Source organism: Rhinoraja longicauda, chromosome 37 (genome assembly GCF_053455715.1).
Source record: "Rhinoraja longicauda isolate Sanriku21f chromosome 37, sRhiLon1.1, whole genome shotgun sequence".
NCBI classification, from domain to species: domain Eukaryota; kingdom Metazoa; phylum Chordata; class Chondrichthyes; order Rajiformes; family Arhynchobatidae; genus Rhinoraja; species Rhinoraja longicauda.
The window spans coordinates 13,119,479-13,145,804 of NC_135989.1; the positions used below are offsets into that span (position 1 = coordinate 13,119,479).

Sequence of the window (26,326 nt, forward strand, 5' to 3'; positions counted from 1 at the left end):
TTCGGTCCTTCGAGCCAGCACCGCCATTCAATGTGATCATGGCTGATCATTCTCAATCAGTACCCCGCTCCTGCCTTCTCCCCATACCCCTTGACTCCGCTATCCTTAAGAGCTCTATCCAGCTCTCTCTTGAATGCATTCAGAGAATTGGCCTCCACTGCCTTCTGAGGCAGAGAATTCCACAGATTCACAACTCTCTGACTGAAAAAGTTTTTCCTCGTCTCAGTTCTAAATGGCCTACCCCTTACTCTTAAACTGTGGCCCCTGGTTCTGGACTCCCCCAACATTGGGAACATGTTTCCTGCCTCTAACGTGTCCAACCCCTTAATAATCTTATACATTTCGATAAGATCCTCTCTCATCCTTCTAAATTCCAGTGTATACAAGCCTAGTCGCTCCAGTCTTCCAACATATGACAGTCCCGCCATTCCGGGAATTAACCTAGTAAACCTATGCTGCACGCCCTCAATAGCAAGAATATCCTTCCTCAAATTTGGAGAGGAACCAAACGCAGGCAGGTGGGACGAGTGTATATGGGGCATGTTGGTCGGTGTGGGCCAGTTGGGGCCTGTTTCCGCGCTGTGTCTCTAAACTTAAAATAGGGTTAGGAGAGAGATAGATCAGCCATGATTGAATGGCGGATTAGACTTGATGGGCCGAATGGCCTAATGCTGCTCCGATCACTTCTGACATTCTGACCCCCTTTATTCTCAGCGGCCCCCAGTCGAGTCCGCCTTAGATCTCGACGGTCCACAGCTCCCTGGGTTTCGCGGTGTTGTGATGTGGTTGTGAATGAGTGTTTTTAACAGAGTGTTTCTGCCTGCCCCTCAAGGCCAAACATTACAAAACCAACCATATCATCATGACCATGGGCTCGGATTTCCAGTACCTAGACGCCAACATGTGGTACAAGAACCTGGATAAGCTCATCAAATACGTCAACGCCGCGGTAAGGATTCTGCACAATTCACGTGCGTTTGCCGGTCTCGCCACCGGTTGTTTAGTTTAGAGACACAGCGTGGAAACAGGCCCACCGAGTCCGCACCGACCAGCGATCCCCGCACAGTAACACTATCCTACACACACTAGGGACAATTTTTACATTTACCCAGCCAATTAACCTACATACCTGTATGACTTTGGAGTGTGGGAGGAAACCGAAGATCTCGGAGAAAACCCACGCAGGTCACGGGGAGAACGTACAAACTCCGTACAGACGGCGCCCGTAGTCAGGATCGAACCTGAGTCTCCGGCGCTGCATTCGCTGTAAGGCAGCAACTCTACCGCTGCGCCACCGTGCTGCCCTGACAATTATACCAAGCCAATTAACCTATAAACCTGTACGTCCTGCAGGATCTTCGGTTTCCTCCCACATACGAAAGACGTACAGGTTTGTAGGTTAATTGGTTTGGTATAATTGTAAGTGGTCCCTAGTGTGTGTAGGATAGTGTTAGTGTGCTGGGATCACTGGTCAGCGCGGACTCGGTGGGCCGAAGGGCCTGTTTCCGCGCTGTATCTCTAAATGAAACTAAACTAAAGAAGGTTTTAAATTGCAGGGAACATGTGCAGGTAACATATTCTTGCTATTGAGGGCGTGCAGCGTAGGTTTACTAGGTTAATTCCCGGAATGGCGGGACTGTCATATGTTGAAAGACTGGAGCGACTAGGCTTGTATACACTGGAATTTAGAAGGATGAGAGGGGATCTTATCGAAACGTATAAGATTATTAAGGGGTTGGACACGTTAGAGGCAGGAAACATGTTCCCAATGTAGGGGGAGTCCAGAACCAGGGGCTACAGTTTAAGAATAAGGGGTAGGTCATTTAGAACTGAGATGAGGAAAAACCTTTTCAGTCAGAGAGTTGTGAATCTGTGGAATTCTCTGCCTCAGAAGGCAGTGGAGGCCAATTCTCTGAATGCATTCAAGAGAGAGCTAGATAGAGCTCTTGAGGATAGCGGAGTCAGGGGGTATGGGGAGAAGGCAGGAACGGGGTACTGATTGAGAATGATCAGCCATGATCACATTGAATGGTGGTGCTGGCTCGAAGGGCCGAATGGCCTCCTCCTGCACCTATTGTCTATTGTGTATTGTGTAAGTGGGGGCATCTCGGGAGAGAAGGAATGGGTGACGTTTGAGGTCGAGACTCTTCTGTAATGTAGGTATGTAGGTTAATTGACTGGGCAAATGTAAAAATTGTCCCTAGTGTGTTTAGGATAGTGTTAGTGTGCGGGGATCGCTGGGCGGTGCGGACTTGGTGGGCCGAAAAGGCCTGTTTCCGTGCTGTATCTGAAATATGAAAAAAAAAAAATATATATATATAACCTGAAGAATGGTCTGGACCCGAAACGTGGTCTGAAGGAGGGTCTCGACCCGAAACGTCACCCATTCCTTCTCTCCAGAGATGCTGCCTGACCCGCTGAGTTACTCCAGCATTTTGTGTCTACCTTCGATTTGGACTAGCATCTGCAGTTTTTTCCCTACACTTGTGTAAGAGGGATCCCTTATGTATAGGCAGTTCCTTGTTTCTACAAGTGTTAGGTGGATACAGGAGAGGGGGGTGTGGAGGGGGGACTTGGGTAACTGGCGAGCTGAGTGTGGAAGAAGTTAACGTTGAATGTTGAATGAATGCATTCACTGAAACGTCTCACTTTGTTTATAAGCAGCAAACCTCGGGGAGTGATGTCAATGTGTTCTACTCTACCCCTTCCTGCTACCTGCACGAGTTAAACAAAGCCAACCTCAGCTGGTGAGTCTTGCATTGTTTTATCCCCTCTCCCCCTCTCACTCCCTGTGTCAGTTCAGTTTAATTTATTGTCACGTGTACCGAGGTACGGAGAAAAACCTTTGTTGCGTGCTGCCCAGTCAGCGGAAAGACAACACACGATCACCATCGAGTCGCCAACTGTGTACAGATGCAGGATAAAAAGGAATAACGTGAATAACGTTTAGTGCAAGAGAAAGTCCAGTAAAGTCCGAGGGTCTCCAATGAGGTAGACGGTAGCTCAGGATTGCTCTCTAGTTGTCGGTAGGATGGCTCAATTAGACAATAGACAATAGGTGCAGGAGGAGGCCATTCGGCCCTTCGAGCCAGCACCGCCATTCACCGTGATCATGGCTGATCATTCTCAATCAGTACCCCGTTCCTGCATTCTCCCCATAACCCCTGACTCCGCTATCCTTAAGAGCTCTAACCAGCTCTCTCTTGATTGCATTCAGAGAATTGGCCTCCACTGCCTTCTGAGGCAGAGAATTCCACAGATTCACAACTCTCTGACTGAAAAAGTTTTTCCACATCTCAGTTCTAAATGGCCTGCCCCTTATTCTTAAACTGTGGCCCCTTAGAATGGAGATGAGGAAACACTTTTTCAGTCAGAGAGTTGTGAATCTGTGGAATTCTCTGCCTCAGAAGGCAGTGGAGGCCAATTCTCTGAATACATTCAAGAGAGAGCTGGATAGAGCTCTTAAGGATAGCGGAGTCAGGGGGTATGGGGAGAAGGCAGGAACGGGGTACTGATTGAGAATGATCAGCCATGATTACATTGAATGGCGGTGCTGGCTCAAAGGGCCGAATGGCCTCCTCCTGCACCTATTGTCTATAATCAGTACCCCGTTCCTGCCTTCTCCCCATATCCCCTGACTCCACTATCCTTAAGAGCTCTGTCTAACTCTCTCTTGAAAGCATCCAGAGAATTGGCCTCCACTGCCTTCTGAGGCAGAGAATTCCACAGAACTCCCCCAACATTGGGAACATGTTTCCTGCCTCTAACGTGTCCAACCCCTTAATAATCCTATATGTTTCAATAAGATCCCCTCTCATCCTTCTAAATTCCAGTGTATACAAGCCTAGTCTCTCCAGTCTTTCAACATACGACAGTCCCGATATTGCGGGAATTAACCTAGTAAACCTACGCTGCACGCCCTCAATAGCAAGAATATCCTTCCTCAAATTTGGAGACCAAAACTGCACACAGCACTCCAGGTGCGGTCTCACTAGGGCCCTGTACAACTGCAGAAGGACCTCTTTGCTCCTATACTCAACTCCTCTTGTTATGAAGGCCAACATTCCATTGGCTTTCTTCACTGCCTGCTGTACCTATCCCTTATCAATCCCTTAGTAATCTTATATGTTTCAATAAGATCCCCTCTCATCCTTCTAAATTCCAGAGTATACAAGCCCAGTCGCTCCAGTCTTTCAACATACGACAGTCCCACCATCCCAGGAATTAACCTTGTGAACCTACACTGCACGCCCTCAATAGCAAGAATGCCTGATGTCAGTGTATAAGTGTGCTTTCCTTGAAGCTAGAACGGAAGACAGAGATTGGGTTAACAAAGCAAGTTGGGTAGCCCCTTGAGCCTTGATGGGTGATCTGATTTTGGCCTCAATACTTTCCTGATGATTCTCAATAGTAACCTCAATAACAATCTATCTCAACCTTGACAGTTATGGTAGAAGTTTTAGAAAAACAGCGCGGAAACAGGCCCTTCGGCCCACCGGGTCCGTGCCGACCTGCTATCCCCGCACATTAACACTATCCTACACACACTGGGGACAATTTTTACATTTACCAAGCCAATTTACCTACATAACTGTTACGTCTTTGGAGTGTGGGTGGAAACCGAAGATCCTGGAGAAAACCCACGCAGGTCACGGGGAGAACGTACAAACTCCGTACAGACAGCGCCCGTAGTCGGGATCGAACCCAGGTCTCCGGCGCTGTGAACACCACTGCTGCTCCACCTGTATTCAGTGATATATTCTACATTGAATTACATTAACGGTAATCCGGTGGTCTCCAGTGAGGCCGATCAGTGTAACTGCAGTTTTGCTCTCTCTGTCCACAGGTCAGTGAAGACCGATGATTTCCTCCCCTACGCCGATGGTCCCCATCAGTTCTGGACGGGTTTCTACACCAGCCGACCGGCTCTGAAGTTCTACGAGAGGATGAGCAACAACTTCCTACAAGTGGGTTGGACCTAGGGTTGCCAACCGTCCCGTATTAGCCGGGACATCCCGTAATTTGGGCTGAATTGGTTTGGCCCGTAGGCAACCGCCCTTGTCCTGTATTAGGCCCGAACGGCGCTGTAGGCCCGGACACTATAGACCCAGACAATATAGGCCCGGACAGCACTGTAGGCCCGGACGCTGTAGGCCCAGACAGCACTGTAGGCCCGGACGGCACTGTCGGCCCGGAAGGCACTGTAGGCCCGGACGGCGCTGTAGGCCCGGACGGCGCTGCAGGTCCGAACGCTGTAGGCCCGGACACCGTGGTCCCGGACACTGTAGGCCCGGACACTGTAGGCCCGGACACACTGTAGGCCCGGTCGACACTGTAGGCCCAGGCGCCGCCTAACGGAGGTTGCGTAGCAACCCGCCTCCCGGCCCGGATGGCTGCCATTGGTGGAGCGGGAGCACGTGGCCGCTGGCTGGGTGAGGTCACGTGGGGCGCGGGGCGGTGACGTCACCCTTTGTCCCTTATTTGGGAGTGAGGAAGTTGGCACCCCTAGTTGGGCTTGTTAGTACGCAGTATAACGCACGCGCATGCTCCCAGGCCCCACGCCAGCTTTGATGCTGAAGCATTTCAGCTGGTGACAAGAGCAGGTCCCATTTTGAGTTTGGTACCGTGTGTGTGTGTGTGTGTGCGTGAGTGAGTGAGTGAGTGAGTGTGTGTGTGTGTGTGTCCACTCTCTCCTCTTTAATGTACACCCACCACACCCCGTTCTCAGCTCTTCTGCTTGGCGGTAGAGTTGCCGCCTCACAGCGCCAGACTCCCGGGTTTGATCCCAACGACGGGCGCTGTCTGTACGGAGTTTGTACGTTCTCCCCGTGACCGCGTGGTTTTTCTCCGGGTGCTCCAGTTTCCTCCCACGCTCCAAAGTCGTGCAGGATGGTCGGTTAATTGGCTTCGGTAAAATTGTAAACTGTGCCTAGTGTGTAGGTTTAGATTTAGATTTTTTTACATTTAGATTCTACAGCGCGGAAACAGGCCCTTCGGCCCACCGAGTCCGTGCCGCCCAGCGATCCCCGCACACTAACACTATCCTACACACACCAGGGACAATTTTTACATATTACCCAGTCAATTAACCTACAATCCTGTACGTCTTTGGAGTGTGGGAGGAAACCGAAGATCTCGGAGAAAACCCACGCAGGTCACGGGGAGAACGTACAAACTCCGTACAGACGGCGCCCGTAGTCAGGATCGAACCTGAGTCTCCGGCGCTGCATTCGCTGTAAGGCAGCAACTCTACTCTAATCCTGACCTTGGCTACTGCAGCGATAGGTGTTTGCACGTTCTCCCTGCGACTGCGTGGGTTTTCTCCAGGTGCTCCAGTTTCCACCAAACTCCAAAGACGTGCAGGTTTTTGTACGTCAATTGGCTTTGTGTGAATCGTCCCTGGTGTGTGTGTAGGGTAGAACTAATGTGAACGGGGGGTGTTGGCCGATCGGCATGGACTCGGTGGGCCAAAGTGTTTCCACGCTGAATCCATAAAACGAAAACTTTCAACTAATCAGCCAATCTTCCCTGTCCCGCCTGCAACTGGTCCAAAACGCCGCAGCGAGACTCCTGAAGGGTACCCGTAAAAGGGACCACATCACCCCGATTCTGGCCTCTCTCCACTGGCTCCCTGTACGGTACAGAATCAACTTCAAGCTCCTCCTATTCACGTATAAAGCCCTAAATGGACATTCCCCCCCCACATCAAAAATCTTCTAACCCACCTCTCTAACTCCAGGTCCCTCAGGTCGGCCGACTTGGGGCTACTCACTATCCCGCGGTCTAGGCTTAAGCTCAGGGGTGACCGCGCTTTTGCGGTTGCAGCTCCGAGACTGTGGAACAGCATCCCTCTCCCCATCAGAACTGCCCCCTCCATCGACTCCTTTAAGTCCAGGCTCAAAACCTATTTCTACTCCCTAGCGTTTGAGGCTCATTGAGGAGGCGCTGTGAACTGTTTGCGTGCGACTGTATGTTTCATTTTTTTTTTCCATTGGAACCTAATCAGATGTACAGCACTTTGGTCAACGTGGGGTTGTTTTTAAATGTGCTATACAAATAAAATTGACTTGACTAAAAGCTTCTCCCTTGCCTGGAGTTTTGACCACAGGAGGCTCCTGGAGACTCTTGGACATTGCCCTTGGACATTGGGCGCCAAAACAAACTGCTGGCGGGACCCAACCCGAAACGGCATCTGTTCTTTTCCCTGCACAGATGCTGCTTGACCCGCAGAGTTCCTCCAGCACTTTGATCTTTTGCTCAAGATCCCAGCATCTTCAGTTGCTCGTGCCTTGTCTTGCCCTCTGCTTGCTGGCTGACATTCCACCTCACCTCACCTCAAAGTGTGAGCTTTCTCAGGGTAGGTCTGGACAGCAATATTCACGAGGCATTTAGACAGGACACAAAAAGCTGGAGTAACTCAGCGGGACAGGCAGCGTCTCTGGAGAGAAGGAGTGGGTCTGAAGAAGGGTCCCGACCCGAGACATCACCCACTCCTTCTCCCCAGAGATGCCGCCTGTCCCGCTGAGTTACTCCAGCATTTAATGTCTATCTTCGGTGTAAAGCAGCATCTGCAGTTCCTTCCTACACATGTAGAGTAGAGGCAGGGAATAGCGGGATATGGAGAACATGCTGGCAGGTGGGACTAGTTTAGATGTTCGGTACAAACAATGATTTAGTACTGACCAGTCAGGAATCTGAGGGGGTGACTTTTCCACACAGAGGGCGGTGGGTGCATGGAACGAGCTGCCGGAGGAGGTAGTTGAGGCCGGGACTATCCCAACGTTTAAGAAACAGTTAGACAGGTACATGGATGGGACAGGTTTGGAGGGATATGGACAGGTGGGACCAGTCTAGCTGGGACTTGTTGGCCGGTGTGGGCAAGTTGGGCCGAAGGGCCTGTTTCCACACTCTATCACTCTATGACTATGACATGTTGTTCCTTCACAGATCTGCAATCAGCTGGAGGTCCTGGCATCTGATCAAGCTCGTCAGGGGCCTTATGGTGAAGGAAACAGCTTTGTACTGAGTGAGTGTCGGTACAATGTTCACCTGTATTCACAGAGTCACACAGGCCCCTTCAGCTCTTGCTGACCAAGGTGCCCCATCTACACTAGTCCCACCTGCTCACGTCTGGCCTGTATCCCTCTAAACCTTTCCTGTCCATGTACCTGTCCAAATGTTATTCGAATGCCATACTCAATTACCTTCTCTGGCAGCTTGTTCCATACACTGGAATTTAGAAGGATGAGAGGAGATCTTATCGAAACGTATAAGATTATTAAGGGGGTTGGACACGTTAGAGGCAGGAAACGTGTTCCCAATGTTGGGGGAGTCCAGAACCAGGGGCCACAGTTTAAGAATAAGGGGTAGGCCATTTAGAACGGAGATGAGGAAAAACCTTTTCAGTCAGAGAGTTGTGAATCTGTGGAATTCTCTGCCTCAGAAGGCAGTGGAGGCCAATGATCTGAATGCATTCAAGAGAGAGCTAGATAGAGCTGTTAAGGATAGCGGAGTCAGGGGGTATGGGGAGAAGGCAGGAACGGGGTACTGATTGAGAATGATCAGCCATGATCACATTGAATGGCGGTGCTGGCTCGAAGGGCCGAATGGCCTCCTCCTGCACCTATTGTCTATTGACTATTGACCTGTCCTCCACAGCCTTCTGTGGTAATGAATTCCACAGATTCACCACCCTCTGACTAAAGAAATTTCCCCTCATCTCCTTCCTTAATGAACGTCTATTTATTTTATAAGAACGTTTATTCTGAGGCTGTGCCCTCTGGTCCTGGACTCTCCCACTGGTGGAAACATCCTCTCCCCACCCACACTATCCAGGCCTCTCTCTGTAAGGAGGTAATTATTTAAAGCTGGGGTGCGCAGAGCTGACCTGACAGAGTGGAAGTCTGGAATTCTCCACCCGAATGGATGGCTGTTGCCCCTGTTCCAATATCTGAAGGGGCTGCTCCTTGCCTTCTGGCTGCCCTTCTCTACCCACCACCCTCATCTGTGGACACCCCTGTGCGTAGGGGAGAGGGTGGGGCTGAAGATGTCCTGGTTGTGTTGCTCCTGGGCCTGGCCAAGCTGGCCATCCGCGAGTCACGGCGCCAGGCGGAAGAGGGCTCTGCCCGAGCCGGCTGCCTGCCCCTTTTCCGGGGTCACGTCCGGGGTTAGGGAGGGACCACGCGCTTCCCACGGGCACCCTGGGGGATTTCCGGGACCGCTGGGATAGAAACATAGAAAATAGGTGCAGGAGTAGGCCATTCGGCCCTTCGAGCCTGCACCGCCATTCAATATGATCATGGCTGATCATCCAGCTCAGTAGCCTGTACCTGCCTTCTCTCCATACCTCCTGATCCCTTTAGCCACAAGGGCCACATTTAACTCCCTCTTAAATATAGCCAATGAACTGGCCTCAACTACCTTCTGTGGCAGAGAATTCCACAGATTCACCACTCTCTGTGTGAAGAAATGTTTTCTCATCTCGGTCCTAAAAGACTTCACCCTTATCCTTAAGCTGTGACCCCTGGTTCTGGACTCCCCCAACATCAATAGACAATAGACAATAGACAATAGGTGCAGGAGTAGGCCATTCAGCCCTTCGAGCCAGCACCGCCATTCAATGCGATCATGGCTGATCACTATCAATCAGTACCCCGTTCCTGCCTTCTCCCCATACCCCCTCACTCCGCTATCCTTAAGAGCTCTATCCAGCTCTCTCTTGAAAGCATCCAACGAACTGGCCTCCACTGCCTTCTGAGGCAGAGAATTCCACACCTTCACCACCCTCTGACTGAAAAAGTTCTTCCTCATCTCCGTTCTAAATGGCCTACCCCTTATTCTCAAACTGTGGCCCCTTGTTCTGGACTCCACCAACATTGGGAACATGTTATCTGCCTCTAATGTGTCCAATCCCCTAATTATCTTATATGTTTCAATAAGATCCCCCCTCATCCTTCTAAATTCCAGTGTATACAAGCCCAATCGCTCCAGCCTTTCAACATACGACAGTCCCGCCATTCCGTGAATTAATCTAGTGAACCTACGCTGCACGCCCTCCATAGCAAGAATATCCTTCCTCAAATTTGGAGACCAAAACTGCACACAGTACTCCAGGTGCGGTCTCACCAGGGCCCGGTACAACTGTAGAAGGACCTCTTTGCTCCTATACTCAACTCCTCTTGTTACGAAGGCCAACATTCCATTGGCTTTCTTCACTGCCTGCTGAACCTGCATGCTTCCTTTCATTGACTGATGCACTAGGACACCCAGATCTCGTTGAACTCCCCCTCCTCCTAACTTGACACCATTCAGATAATAATCTGCCTTTCTATTCTTACTTCCAAAGTGAATAACCTCACACTTATCTACATTAAACTGCATCTGCCATGTATCCGCCCACTCACACAACCTGTCCAGGTCACCCTGCAGCCTTATTGCATCTTCCTCACAATTCACACTACCCCCCAACTTAGTATCATCTGCAAATTTGCTAATGGTACTTTTAATCCCTTCGTCTAAGTCATTAATGTATATCGTAAATAGCTGGGGTCCCAGCACCGAACCTTGCGGTACCCCACTGGTCACTGCCTGCCATTCCGAAAGGGACCCATTTATCCCCACTCTTTGCTTTCTGTCTGTTAACCAATTTTCTATCCATGTCAGTACCCTACCCCCAATACCATGTGCCCTAATTTTGCCCACTAATCTCCTATGTGGGACCTTGTCGAAGGCTTTCTGAAAGTCGAGGTACACCACATCCACTGACTCTCCCTTGTCAATTTTCCTAGTTACATCCTCAAAAAATTCCAGTAGATTTGTCAAGCATGATTTCCCCTTCGTAAATCCATGCTGACTCGGAACGATCCCGTTACTGCTATCCAAATGCTCAGCAATTTCGTCTTTTATAATTGACTCCAGCATCTTCCCCACCACTGATGTCAGACTAACTGGTCTATAATTACCCGTTTTCTCTCTCCCTCCTTTCTTAAAAAGTGGGATAACATTTGCTATTCTCCAATCCACAGGAACTGATCCTGAATCTATAGAACATTGAAAAATGATCTCCAATGCTTCCACTATTTCTAGAGCCACCTCCTTAAGTACTCTGGGATGCAGACCATCAGGCCCTGGGGATTTATCAGCCTTCAGTCCTATCAGTCTACCCAAAACCATTTCCTGCCTAACGTGGATTTCCTTCAGTTCCTCCATCACCCTAGGTTCTCCAGCCCCTAGAACATTTGGGAGATTGTGTGTATCTTCCTCAGTGAAGACAGATCCAAAGTAACGGTTTAACTCGTCTGCCATTTCTTTGTTCCCCATAATAAATTCCCCTGCTTCTGTCTTCAAGGGACCCACATTTGCCTTGACTATTTTTTTCCTCTTCACGTACCTAAAAAAACTTTTGCTATCCTCCTTTATATTATTGGCTAGTTTACCCTCGTACCTCATCTTTTCTCCTCGTATTGCCTTTTTAGTTAACTTTTGTTGCTCTTTAAAAGAGTCCCAATCCTCTGTCTTCCCACTCTTCTTTGCTATGTTATACTTCCTCTCCTTAATTTTTATGCTGTCCCTGACTTCCCTTGTCAGCCACAGGTGTCTCTTACTCCCCTTAGAGTCTTTCCACCTCTTTGGAATAAATTGATCCTGCAACCTCTGCATTATTCCCAGGAATACCTGCCATTGCTGTTCTACCGTCTTCCCTGCTAGGGCCTCCTTCCAATCAATTTTGGCCAGCTCCCGCCTCATGCCTCTGTAATCCCCTTTGCTATACTGTAATACCGACACTTCCGATTTTCCCTTCTGCCTTTCCATTTGCAGAGTAAAACGTATCATGTTGTGATCACTGCCTCCTAATGGCTCTTTTACCTCTAGTCCCCTTATCAGATCAGGATCATTACACAACACTAAATCCAGAATTGCCTTCTCCCTGGTAGGCTCCAGTACAAGCTGTTCTAAGAATCCATCTCGAAGGCACTCTACAAACTCTCTTTCCTGGGGTCCATTTCCAACCTGATTTTCCCAGTCTACCTGCATGTTGAAATCTCCCATAACCACCGTAGCATTACATTTTTGACACGCCAATTTTATCTCCTGATTTAACTTGCACCCTAAGTCGAGGCTACTGTTTGGGGGCCTATAGATAACTCCCATTAGGGTCTTTTTACCCTTACAATTTCTCATTTCTATCCATACTGATTCAACATCTCCTGATTCTATGTCACCCCTTGCAATGGAATGAATATCATTCCTTACCATCAGAGCAACCCCACCCCCTCTGCCCACCTGTCTGTCTTTTCTATACGTTGTGTACCCCTGAATATTCAGTTCCCAGCCCTGGTCCTCTTGTAGCCATGTCTCAGTGATCCCTACAACATCATACTTGCCCATGACTAACTGAGCCTCAAGCTCATCCACTTTATTTTTTATACTACGCGCATTTAAGTACAACACTTTAACTTCTGTATTTACCTCCCCTCTCACATCGTTCACAATTGGCCCTGCCCTTAATTTCTTTTCCGCTCTAGAACTTCTGTTCCCATTCTTCCGAGAGTCTTTTGCAATATCTCCTGTATTCCCTTTTACCTCATCTTCATATTCACAATTTGTTAACCCCTCCCCCCCACTACTTAGTTTAAAGCCACAGGTGTCACACTAGCAAACCTGCCTGCCAGAATGTTTGTCCCCCTGCTGTTAAGATGCAACCCGTCCCTTTTGTACAAGTCACCCCTAGCCCAGAAGAGATCCCAGTGGTCCAGAAATCTAAATCCCTGCTCTCTGCACCAGTCCCTCAGCCATAAATTCATACCCTCTATCTCTCTGTTCCTGGCCTCACCAGCACGAGGTACCGGTAGCAGTCCAGAGATAACTACCTTCGACGTCCTACTTCTCAGCGTTTTTCCCGCATCTAGCCTGTCCAACCCCTTAAGAATTTTATATGTTTCAATAAGATCCCCCCTCAGTCTTCTAAATTCCAGCGAGTACAAGCCCAGTCTATCCAGTCTTTCTTCATATGAAAGTCCCGCCATCCCAGGGATCAATCTGGTGAACCTTCTCTGTACTCCCTCTAAGGCTCCTGGATAGGGATTGTAATATAGTTGTATAATAGTCTCATTTGGTATGCTTGTATTGTATTCTGGGTTGTTTTATTGGATTGTAAATATTGTTTTTAAATAATTGAATACATTTTTTGATATTTAAAAAAATAAAGTGGATGTCTGTTGGCTCCAAATAATGTCCATGTTGTGGTCTGAGGCAGCCTGGTCCACTGTGGTGGGCAGCTGAATGACTGTCGTGCGATCACCCAGGAGCTCAGGTTGTGTTTGTGTTTAGAGCGGGCGATGGGAGTGGCCCAGCATCACGATGCCGTCTCCGGTACCGAGAAGCAGCATGTTGCGGACGACTATGCCAAGAGGCTGGCCCAAGGCTGGGACAGCTGTCAGGTATGGCCAAAAATCGCCTCAACGCGCCTCACCAACCCCACGTCTCCTCGTGCTTTACATTTAGAGATACAGTGCGGAAACAGGCCCTTCGGCCCACCGAGACCGTGCCCACTAAATCTACCCTACGCACTAAATCCCCCGCACGCTATATCTACCCTACATGCACGAGGGACAATTTACACACACTCCAAGCCTACTACCCTACAAACCTTTTCGTCTTTGGAGTGTGGGAGGAGACCACAGATCTTGGAGAAAGCCCACGCAGTCGGGATGGAACCCGGGTCTCTGGCGCTGTGAGCGTGTAAGGCAGCTACTCTACCGCTGCGCCACCGCGGACACGTACTTCTGACTGGGACGGACGTTGTTCGGTCGAGTCGAGTTTATTACCATGTGCACAATCATGGCGAGGTGCTAGTACAACGTACGGGCGCAGCGTTAGAGTTGCTGCCTCACAGCGCCGGAGACCCGGGTTCCATCCCAACTATGGTCGCCGTCTGTACGGAGTTTGCACGTTCTCCCCCGTGACCCGCGTGGGTTTTCTCCGAGATCTTCGGTCTCCTCCCACACTCCAAAGACGTGCCGGTTTGCAAGTTAACTGGCTTGGTGTATGTGTAAATTGTCCCGAGTGCGTGTGGGATAGCGTGAATGTGCGGGGATCGCTGGTCGGTACGGACTCGGTGGGCCGAAGGGCCTGTTCCCGTGCTGGATCTCTAAACTAAACTAAACTGGAATCCTCCTTATGTTGCCGCTCGATGTGCAGATTGGATGGAGTTTGCCACTGGCCCTGTGCTGATTTGCTGCCGTTATTTGCTCCTAGGTGCTCATCAATAACGCTTTGTCACATCTCAGTCGGTCCAAGCAAGACTTTGACATCTGTACCAATCTCAACATCAGTGTGTGTCCTCGCATTGAAGAGACCAGTAATGTAAGTTTTTGTTTCGCAAACTCACTGAGGAGTTCTCTTTCCACTTGCCTTCCAAAGCAGTCGCTTCAAGGAACACCGAAAGTTGCGGGGAGACGTGATAAAAGTGTTTACAATTAAGATTTGCAAGATCAATTTATGTACCAATTAAGGTACAGTGAAATTTGAGTTACCGTACAGCCATACTAAGTGAAAAGCATCAAGACACACAGCCACAGAAAATAAAATTTGACATAAACATCCATCACAGTGGATTCCACATTCCTCACTGTGATGGGAGGCAACAAAGTTCAATCAACTTCCTCTTGAAGGTGAGGCCGCAGCTTTAAGGTGAGAGGGGTGGAGTTTTAACGGGGATGTGCAGGGCATGTTAACACGGGCGGCACGGTAGCGCAGCGGTAGAGTTGCTGCTTTACAGCGAATGCAGCGCCGGAGACTCAGGTTCGATCCTGACTATGGGTGCTGCACTGTAAGGAGTTTGTACGTTCTCCCCGTGACCTGCGTGGGTTTTCTCCGAGATCTTCGGTTTCCTCCCACACTCCAAAGACGTACAGGTATGTAGGTTAATTGGCTGGGTAAATGTAAAATGTAAAAATTGTCCCTAGTGGGTGTAGGATAGTGTTAATGTGCGGGGATCGCTGGGCGGCACGGACTTGGAGGGCCGAAAAGGCCTGTTTCCGGCTGTATATATATGATATGATATGATATGGAGGGTGGGACGTGCTGGCGGGGGTGGTGGGTGGAGGCTGATACGTTAGTGGTGTTTAAGAGGCTTTTGAATAGTCGTGTGGATATGGATTGTGTACAGGTAGGTGAAAGATGGCACCAGGTTCGGCAGGGACATTGTGGGTCGAAGGGCGTGTTCTTGTGCTGCGCTGGTCTATGTTGGATCACGGGTAATAAGGGTGGGGATGAGTTTGGCCACTGGTGAGCTGGAATTTAGAAGATTGAGGGGGGATCTTATAGAAACTTACAAAATTCTTAAGGGGTTGGACAGGCTAGATGCAGGAAGATTGTTCCCGATGTTGGGGAAGTCCAGAACAAGGGGTCACAGTTTAAGGATAAGGGGGAAGTCTTTTAGGACCGAGATGAGAAAGTTTTTTTTCCACACAGAGAGTGGTGAATCTGTGGAATTCTCTGCCACAGAAGGTAGTTGAGGCCAGTTCATTGGCTATATTTAAGAGGGAGTTAGATGTGGCCCTTGTGGCTAAAGGGATCAGGGGGTATGGAGAGAAGGCAGGTACGGGATACTGAGTTGGATGTTCAGCCATGATCACATTGAATGGCGGTGCAGGCTCGAAGGGCCGAATGGCCTCCTCCTGCACCTATTTTCTATGTTTCTATGAGCTGAGGTAGGGAGGGTTGTAGTGCTGATTGTTTAGGTGTCAGAGCTGTCACTGGTGCTGGAGAGGCTGCTGTTAAATTCTCCGCTGTTTAGTCAATAGTCAATAGTCAAGTTTATTTGTCAAATACTCATAAATGTGCAGTAAAATGAAAGTTCACTCACAGTCCAACAATAAGAGCAATAAAAATAAGCAATGACACACACACAATCACAACCAACACAATAGACAATAGACAATAGGTGCAGGAGGAGGCCATTCAGCCCTTCGAGCCAGCACCGCCATTCAATGCGATCATGGCTGATCACTCTCAATCAGTACCCCGTTCCTGCCTTCTCCCCATACCCCCTCACTCCGCTATCCTTAAGAGCTCTATCCAGCTCTCTCTTGAAAGCATCCAACGAACTGGCCTCCACTGCCTTCTGAGGCAGAGAATTCCACACCTTCACCACTCTCTGACTGAAAAAGTTCTTCCTCATCTCCGTTCCAAATGGCCTACCCCTTATTCTTAAACTGTGGCCTCTTGTTCTGGACTCCCCCAACATTGGGAACATGTTTCCTGCCTCTAATGTGTCCAATCCCCTAATTATCTTATATGTTTCATATAAGACCCCCCCTCATCCTTCTAAACACCAAACAAAAAGAAACATCCATCACAGTTTTTTAGAATTTTAGGTGTAAAACTCATTCATTATTTATTAGGTTTTTAAATTGTTTTTTTTATTGATACTGGTATTTGTTGTGTTGGTTCGGTATGTCTGTGCAATTGTCTTTGGAAGATATGCACTGTCGCACTGTTATCAGCTGTAGCACTTCTAATTTCGTTCTACCTTGCGTACAATGACAATAAAGGCATATTATTATTATTATTATTATTAGTGAGTCTCCTCCAGTCAATTCCTCACTGTGATGGAAGGCCACAATGTCTTCTCTCTTCCCCTGCCGTCTTCTCCCGCGGTCAGGCTGTTGAATTTGCCACGTTCCAGGCCGCGCCCGGAGGCAGGGAAAGATTTAGGGAATGGGGCAGAGGTGGGAATGGGACAGGCACGGAAATCAATGCAAACCTCATCTTGGGGTCAAAGATGATGCCAACATTGGACTTGGTTTAGTTTATTGCCACATGTACCGAGGTACAGGGAAAAACCTTTGTTGCGTGCTAAAATTCTCTGCCACAGAAGGTAGTTGAGGCCAGTTCATTGGCTATATTTAAGAGGGAGTTAGATGTGGCCCTTGTGGCTAAAGGGATCAGGGGGTATGGAGAGAAGGCAGGTACGGGATACTGAGCTGGATGATCAGCCATGATCATATTGAATGGCGGTGCAGGCTCGAAGGGCCGAATGGCCTACTCCTGCACCTATTTTCTATGTTTCTAACCAGTCAACAGAAAGACAAAATATGATTCCAATCGAGCCGTCCACAGTGGACAGATACATGATAAAGGGAACAACGTGAATAACGTTTAATGCAGGGTAAAGTCTAATCGAAGATAGCCCAAGAGTCTCCAATGAGATGGATGGTAGTTCAGCACTGCTCTCTAGTTGTTGGTAGTGTAAGAAAATAACTGCAGATGCTGGTACTAATCGAAGGTATTTATTTCACAAAATGCTGGAGTAACTCAGCGGGTCAGGCAGCATCTCAGGAGAGAAGGAATGGGTGACGTTTCGGGTCGAGACCCTTCTTCGGACTAGTTGGTAGGGTGGTTCGGTTGCCTGATAACAAGCTGGGAAGAAACTGTCCCTGAATCTGGAGGTGTGCGTTTCCACACTTCTGTACCTCTTGCCCGATGGGAGAGGGGAGAAGAGGGAGTGGGTGGGGTGAGACTGGTCCTTGATTATGCTGCTGGCCTTGCCGAGGCAGCGCGAGGTGCAGATGGAGTCAATGGAAGGGAGACACAAAATGCTGGAGTAACTCAGCGGGACAGGCAGCATCTGTGGAGGGAAGGAAGGGAGGTTGGTTTGCGTGATGGTCTGGGGCTGCCTCCACAATTCTCTGCAATTTCTCACGGTCTGGGATGCACTTGAAAATTGATACGGTGCGTTATCGTCAGATGCTGAGGGTTAATGTGGGATGGGGGGGGTGGGTGGGTCGGAGGGTTCTGTGTTACTGCTGTGGCAAGGTTTCTTGTTAACCCTTCTCTCTGCCTTCAGTTCACAGTCACTCTGTACAATCCCCTAGCCCGGTCAGTGAGAACGTACGTGAGGTTACCTGTCAATGGCACCCATTACATCGTCACCGACCCTGAGGGCAGCTCGGTCCTAAGCCAGGTACCACAAACCTACAGTGACTTGTATGAAACTATTGAACGTGTGATAAACATAGAAACGTGAAAAATAGGTGCAGGAGGAGGCCATTCGGCCCTTCGAGCCAGCACCGCCATTCACCGTGATCATGGCTGATCATCCACAATCAGTACCCCGTTCCTGCTTTCTCCCCGTGCCCCTTGATTCTGTTAGCCCTAAGAGCTAAATCTAACTCTCTCTTGAAAACATAAAGGATGTGACGTGTGATAGATCAGCCATGACTGAATGGCGGGGTGGACTTGATGGGCCGAATGGCCTAATTCTGCTCCAATAACTTATGACCTTATGATGTGTTCTCTCTCTCCTCCCCCCCCTCTCCCCCCCCTCTCTCCCCCCCTCTCTCCCCCCCCTCTCTCCCCCCCCCTCTCTCCCCCCCCTCTCTCTCCCCCCTCTCCCCCCCCCTCTCTCCCCCCCCTCTCTCCCCCCCCTCTCTCTCCCCCCCCTCTCTCCCCCCCCTCTCTCTCCCCCCTCTCTCTCCCCCCTCTCTCCCCCTCTCTCCCCCCCTCTCTCCCCCCCTCTCTCCCCCCTCTCTCCCCCCCTCTCTCCCCCCCCCTCTCTCCCCCCCCTCTCTCCCCCCCTCTCTCCCCCCCCTCCTCCCCTCTCTCCCATCCCCCACCTCCCCACACCCTTCCCCCTCCCTCTTCTCCCCCTCTCTCCCCCCCTCTCTCCCCTCTCTCCCCCCCCCTCTCTCCCTCCCCCCCCTCTCTCCCCCCACCTCTCTCCCCCACCCCCTCTCTCTCCCCCCAGTTGGTGCCGGTGTCTAACTTCACGGTGGCGTTGCGGCAGGGCCGTGGGTTTGCGGGGCACGAGCTGGTGTTTGAGGCGTGGGTGCCACCGCTGGGTTTCAGCACGTACCGGGCGTCCCGTAAACCGGCCGACTCTGTGATCCGCCGGCTGGTCTGGCCGTCAATTGGCTTTCAGGACAGGCCCCTCGACGCCATCGTCATCGAAAACGAAGTGAGTGCCGTGCTGGACACACGCGTGCACTGTTAGTTCACACACGCGTGCTCTGCTGGATCACACACACACTGTTAGATCACGCACACACGGGCTCTGTTAGATTTTCTATATATATTTTTTTAGATTTAGAGATACAGCGCGGAAACAGGCCCTTCGGCCCACCGGGTCCGTGCCGCCCAGCGATCCCCGCACATTAACACTATCCCACACACACTAGGGACAATTTTTACATTTACCCAGTCAATTAACCTACATACCTGTACGTCTTTGGAGTACTAATCAAGAATCTATCTATCTCTGCCTTAAAAATATCCACTGACTTGGCCTCCACAGCCACCTGTGGCACAGAATCCACAGATTCGCCACCCTCTGATTAAATAAATTCCTCCTCATCTCCTTCCTAAAAGAACATCCTTGACTAGTGCGGGTGCCAGGGGTAATGGGGAGAAGGCAGGAGAATGGGGTTAGGAGGGAGAGATAGATCAGCCATGATTGAATGGTGGAGTAGACTTGATGGGCCGAATGGCCTAATTCTGCTCCTGGAACTTGTGAACTGTTGTAAGTGTTGTAAAAAATCTAAATCTAGTACGGGTGTCAGGTGTTATGGAGAGAAGGCAGGAGAATGGGGTTAGGAGGGAGAGATAGGTCATAATTGAATGATGGAGTGGACTAGATGGGCCGAATGGCCCAATTCTCCTCCTATGACTGAGGATCTTATGGAGGTTGTTGATGTTGCTCTTCTTCCCCCTCCTCCCCCCTGTACAAAGTACCTCCGTGTGTTATTTGACAAGATCACCGGACTGATTAGCGCAATCGAGAACAGGCACCAGAATTTTTCCCTGCCCGTCACACAAGGCTTCTACTGGTGAGTAAAATACCGCGCGGGGAAAAAGCTCTCTCTCTGTACTAATTCCCCTCAGTCTGAAGAAGGGTCTCGACCCGAAACCTCACCCATTCCTTCTCTCCCGAGATGCTGCCTGACCCGCTGAGTTACTCCGGCATTTTGTGTCCATCTTCGGGTTAAACCAGCACCTGCAGTTCCTTCCTACACAGAGAAGGAATGCATCAATAGACAATAGGTGCAGGAGGAGGCCATTCAGCCCTTCGAGCCAGCACCGCCATTCAATGTGATCATGGCTGATCATTCTCAATCAGTACCCCGTTCCTGCCTTCTCCCCATACCCCCTGACTCCGCTATCCTTAAGAGCTCTATCCAGCTCTCTCTTGAATGTATTCAGAGAATTGGCCTCCACTGCCTTCTGAGGCAGTGAATTCCACAGAATCACAACTCTCTGACTGAAAAAGGTTTTCCTCATCTTCGTTCTAAATGGCCTACCCCTTATTCTTAAACTGTGGCCCCTGGTTCTGGACTCCCCCAACATTGGGAACATGTTTCCTGCCTCTAACGTGTCCAACCCCTTAATAATCTTATACGTTTCGATAAGATCCCCTCTCATCCTTCTAAATTCCAGTGTATCCTGCACTGACTGGTTATAAAAGCTTGTGCTGTTTGTAACTTACCAACACAGTTCAAAGCAATTGTTTCTCTGAAAGAACTTTAGAGTCCCACGTGGGAATCTGGCACTGCACAACAGTGGGTGATGGAGGTGGATGCAGAATAACAGAGTCCCCCCCTCTATACATTCTTCCTTTCTCTGCTTCTCTCCGATCATATCAGATCTCTCGCATGCAATAGACAATAGGTGCAGGAGGCCATTCGGCCCTTCGAGCCAGCACCGCCATTCAATGTGATCATGGCTGATCATTCTCAATCAGTACGTTCCTGCCTTCTCCCCATACCCCCTGACTCCGCTATCCTTAAGAGCTCTATCTAGCTCTCTCTTGAAAGCATCCAGAGAATTGGCCTCCACTGCCTTCTGATGCACTGGGACACTGATGCAATAGGGTACCATTCAAATCCACATTCATGTCCCTCTGTCCAGGGTTGACCACACTGTGTGGATGAAGGCCGAGTTCCTCCAGCCATTCTGTGTCTTGTTTCCAATTCACAACAGAGTCACTTGAAGCAGCTCCACAAAACGTCCTCGTTTCACCAGTGGTTCAGGGTGTGGGGGTGTGGACGTTTTGACTGAACCGCTCCTGAGCTGCCTCTGTTCCATTGTGCCCAGAGAAGATGAACATAAACGCCCTATTCACACAGAGCCCTAAATGGGCTTCTCCCCCCCCACCCCCCTTTTCAGTCAGAGAGTTGTGAATCTGTGGAATTCTCTGCCTCAGAAGGCAGTGGAGGCCAATTCTCTGAATGCATTCAGGAGAGAGCTGGATAGAGCTCTTAAGGATAGCGGAGTCAGGGGGTATGGGGAGAAGGCAGGAACGGGGTACTGATTGAGAATGATCAGCCATGATCACATTGAATGGCGGTGCTGGCTCGAAGGGCCGAATGGCCTCCTCCTGCACCTATTGTCTATAGTGGAAACATCCTCTCCACATCCACTCTATAAACTTTAGTTTAGCGATACAGCGCGGAAACTGGCCCTTCGGTCCACCAAGTCTGCACCAACTGGTGATCCCACACACTTGGATAAGATACACAGGGCTTGGATAGAGTGGATGTGGAGGAGATGTTTCCACCAGTGGGAGAGTACGTCTTCAGAGCGTGGGAGGAAACCAAAGATCTCGGAGAAAACTAGGATCTTGGATGATCACATTGAATGGTGGTGCTGGCTCGAAGGGCCGAGTGGCCTACTCCTGCACCTATTGTCTATTGTCTATTTTACAATATTTCTTTAACCGAAGCCATTTAACCTACAAACCTGTACGTCTTTGAGTGTGGGAAGAAACCAGAGCACTCGGAGAAAATACTGAACATGGAAACATAGACAATAGGTGCAGGAGGAGGCCATTCGGCCCTTCGCGCCAGCGCCGCCATTCAATGTGATCATGGCTGATCATCCACAATCAGTACCCTGTTCCTGTTTTCTCACCATATCTCTTGATTCTGTTTCTTTTGCTTCGAAAATACCCATAACACTGGGCTAGTGCACAGTGACCGATGGTGGGCGGGACACGGTGGGCTGATGGGCCTGTTTCCGCGCTGTATCTTTCGATCAATGGTTCCGACGGTTGTGACAGGTGAACCTCGTTGTTGGTTGTGTTTGGACAGGTACAGTGCCAGCATGGGGAACAAGGACAGTAGCCAGGCGTCCGGTGCCTACATCTTCCGACCAAGTCACGATATGCCCGTCCCGTTATCTAAACTGGTGAACATTTACAAAATCGAGGTGAGGCCCGGGCATTGCTGTGCTTGCGATAACTGGGAAAGCAGCTTGCTGGCTGGAAGATTGCTCTCTGCAAAGCATTGGCCAAGATCAACGGAATCCACAGAGTATAGTTTAGTTTAGAGGTACAGCGCGGAAACAGGCTCATCGAGTCCGCACCGACCAGCGATCCCGGCACACTTGCACACACTAGGGCCAATTTACACTTACACCGGGCCAATCAACCTACAAACCTGTACGCCTTTGGAATGTGGGAGGAAACCGAAGCACCCGGAGAAAACCCACGCAGTCACAGAACGTACAAACTCCGTACAGACGGCGCCCGTAGTCGGGATTGAACCCGGGTACCCGGCGCTGTGAGGCAGCAACTCTACCGCTGCGCCACCGTGCCGCCGAATGACTTATACTGTTTTTAAGGATTAATGACAGTCAATGTGCCTGGGAACACGTGCCCCAGTGCGAATCTGCCGGGAAGGTTTGCCAAAGACGGGGGACTTGGACACATTAATGACTTGGATGAAGGGATTAAAAGTACCATTAGCAAATTTGCAGATGATACAAAGCTGGGTGGTAATGTGAACTGTGAGGATGATGCTATGAGGTTGCAGGGTGACTTGGACAGGTTGTGTGAGTGGGCGGATGCATGGCAGATGCAGTTTAATGTGGATAAGTGTGAGGTTATCCACTTTGGTGGTAAGAATAGGAAGGCAGATTATTATTTGAATGGTGTCAAGTTAGGAAAAAGGGACGTACAACGAGATCTGGGTGTCCTAGTGCATCAGTCACTGAAAGGAAGCATGCAGGTACAGCAGGCAGTGAAGAAAGCCAATGGAATGTTGGCCTTCATAACAAGAGGAGTTGAGTATAGGAGCAAAGAGGTCCTTCTGCAGTTGTACAGGGCCCTAGTGAGACCGCACCTGGAGTACTGTGTGCAGTTTTGGTCTCCAAATTTGAGGAAGGATATTCTTGCTATTGAGGGCATGCAGCGTAGGTTTACTAGGTTAATTCCCGGAATGGCGGGACTATCATATGTTGAAAGACTGGAGCGACTAGGCTTGTATACACTGGAATTTAGAAGGATGAGAGGAGATCTTATCGAAACGTATAAGATTATTAAGGGGTTGGACACGTTAGAGGCAGGAAACATGTTCCCAATGTTGGGGGAGTCCAGAACCAGGGGCCACAGTTTAAGAATAAGGGGTAGGCCATTTAGAACTGAGATGAGGAAAAACTTTTTCAGTCAGAGAGTTGTGAATCTGTGGAATTCTCTGCCTCAGAAGGCAGTGGAGGCCGATTCTCTGAATGCATTCAAGAGAGAGCTGGATAGAGCTCTTAAGGATAGCGGAGTCAGGGGGTATGGGGAGAAGGCAGGAACGGGGTACTGATTGAGAATGATCAGCCGTGATCACATAGAATGGCGGTGCTGGCTTGAAGGGCCGAATGGCCTCCTCCTACACCTATTGTCTATTGACTTTGCCAAAGATGTTTCGGGGCGGCACGGTGACGCAGCGGTAGAGTTGCTGCCTCACAGCGCCAGAGACCTGGGTTCCATCCTGACTACGGGCGCCGTCTCCACGGAGTTTGTATCTTCTCCCCGTGGGTTTTCTCCGGGATCTCCGGATTCCTCCCACACTCCAAAGACGTGCAGGTTTGTAGGCTAATTGGCTTGGTGTGATTGTAAACTGTCCCTAGTGTGTGCGGGTATCGCTGGTCGGCACGGGCTCGGTGGGCCGAAGGGCCTGTCTCCATGCTGTATCTCTGAACTAAACAAGATCCAGCCTGGTGCGGAAATGGAATGGCAGTCGGGGTTGGGGTGGCAGGGAATGTGTCTAAGACTTGATTTTTTAATTATTATATCAAAAAATACTTTATTCAAGTAATAGATATTTACAAAACATCTTCCGTTCAAAAACCCCATCCGACATTTCCGGAGGTTACACATTCAATGCAGATATTCATTTCCAATTTTACCCAGTATCCCTTATTTGGAGGGGCGTCTCTCTCCACCACACCCTGCCCCCCCATGTCCAGCAGCGGAAGGACCCTAGACTGTGGTCCTCCCCCACAGGGCCTTGGCGCTGGCTGCACCAAGCTTCAGTGCGTCCCTCAGCACGTACTCCTGCAGTCTGCAGCGGGCCCAGTCGGCAACATTCCCCGACGGACAGCTCGCTCCGCTGGGAGGCCAACAAAGCTCGGGCAGACCAAAGGCGTCTTTCACCGAGTCGATGGCCTTCCAGCAGCACTCGATGTCAGTCTCCGAATGCATCCCTGGGAACAGTCCGTAGATCACAGAGTCCTCGGTGACGGAGCTGCTTGGAATAAATCGTGACAGGGACCCTTGCAAACCTCTCCAGACTCTCTTGGCAAATCCACACTCTGGGAAGAGGTGGGCAACCGTCTCCTCTTCAGTCTGAAGAAGGGTCTCGACCCGAAACGTCACCCATTCCTTCTCTCCCGAGATGCTGCCTGACCTGCTGAGTTACTCCAGCATTTTGTGAAATAAATACCTTCGATTTGTACCAGCATCTGCAGTTATCTTCTTATACCACTTGTTGCTCCACTGCGATTTCTCCTCAAGGTATGTCCACTTTGAAGAAGTTCTCCTCCTCTCTTCGACGAGAGTTCAGCGACACGCTCTCTCGTTGCTCCCCCTCTGTGCCCTTCTCCTGCCCTCCTGCTCTGCGACCACATCTTGACATCAGTCTGAAGAAGGGTCACGACCCCTCTCGTCCTTCTCTCCAGAGATGCTGCCTGTCCCGCTGAGTTACCCCAGCATTTTGTGTCAAGAGTCTGAAGGGTCTCGACCCAAAACGTCGCCCATTCCTTCTCTCCCGAGATGCTGCCTGTCCCGCTGAGTTACCCCAGCATTTTGTGAATAAATACCTTCGATTTGTACCAGCATCTGCAGTTATCATATCATATCATATCATATATATACAGCGCGGAAACAGGCCTTTTCGGCCCACCAAGTCCGCGCCGCCCAGCGATTCCCGCACACTAACACTATTAACACTATCCTACACCCACTAGGGGACAATTTTTACATTTACCCAGCCAATTTACCTACATACCTGTACGTCTTTGGAGTGTGGGAGGAAACCGAAGATCTCGGAGAAAACCCACGCAGGTCACGGGGAGAACGTACAAACTCCTTACAGTGCAGCACCCGTAGTCAGGATCGAACCTGAGTCTCCGGCGCTGCATTCGCTGTAAAGCAGCAACTCTACCGCTGCGCTACCGTGCCACCCTTGTATCCTCTCCATAGCAGCCGTCCCGAGGGCAGCGTGCGCTGGTAGTCAGGTTCCGGCGGTGCAGGCAGGATCTGACTGGGTGGGCTCCCCTCAACGCCAATGCGTTCCTCAATGATCATCTTAAGCATTTAAATAAGCGTTTTGCTTGAGATTCAATGCATTCTTTTCCACCCATCCGTTTGACAGACAGAGCTGTTTCAGGAGGTGTATCAGAACTTCACGCCTTGGTGCTCCCAGGTAGTGCGGCTGTACAAGAGGCAGAAGTTTGTGGAACTGGAGTGGACGGTGGGGCCGATCCCCGTGCGGTAAGTACAGGGGGACGGACACCCGTTACTCATTGTTACTTGGTCTTTGATGGCGCCGTCCCCACCGTGTCTATCTCGGAGTTTGTCCGTTCTCCCCGTGACCCGCGTGGGTTTTCTCCGAGATCTTCGGTTTCCTCCCACGCTCCAAAGACGTGCAGGTTTGTAGGTTAATTGGCTTGGTGTAAATGCCAAATTGTCCCTAGTGTGTGTAGGATAGTGTTAACGTGCGGGGATCGCTGGGCGGCGCGGATTTGGGCCAGTTTCCGCGCTGTATCTCTAAACTAAACTAAACTAAAAGTGTGTGAGTGTGGGGGAGGAGGGGGGGATTGGGGGGGGGGGGGGTCCTAGACCGATAGATAATAGACAATAGGTGCAGGAGGAGGCCATTTGGCCCTTCGAGCCAGCACCGCCATTCAATGTGATCATGGCTGATCATTCTCAATCAGTACCCCGTTCCTGCCTTCTCCCCATAACCCCCTGACTCCGCTATCCTTAAGAGCTCTATCAAGCTCTCTCTTGAATGCATTCAGAGAATTGGCCTCCACTGCCTTCTGAGGCAGAGAATTC

General features: G+C 50.1%; 1 protein-coding gene across 1 annotated transcript in view; it reads left to right on the forward strand.

Moving 5' to 3' along the window:
• man2b1 (mannosidase, alpha, class 2B, member 1) overlaps positions 1-26,326 on the forward strand; it is a 55,061-nt gene that overhangs the window by 16,159 nt on the left and 12,576 nt on the right. The window contains exons 7-17 of the mRNA XM_078429319.1: positions 833-949; positions 2,665-2,747; positions 4,847-4,967; positions 7,948-8,026; positions 13,330-13,439; positions 14,257-14,364; positions 17,852-17,968; positions 18,752-18,961; positions 19,732-19,829; positions 22,089-22,206; positions 25,641-25,759. Coding sequence (XP_078285445.1) covers positions 833-949; positions 2,665-2,747; positions 4,847-4,967; positions 7,948-8,026; positions 13,330-13,439; positions 14,257-14,364; positions 17,852-17,968; positions 18,752-18,961; positions 19,732-19,829; positions 22,089-22,206; positions 25,641-25,759 — 1,280 coding nt within the window. The remainder of the gene's footprint in view (positions 1-832; positions 950-2,664; positions 2,748-4,846; positions 4,968-7,947; positions 8,027-13,329; positions 13,440-14,256; positions 14,365-17,851; positions 17,969-18,751; positions 18,962-19,731; positions 19,830-22,088; positions 22,207-25,640; positions 25,760-26,326) is intronic.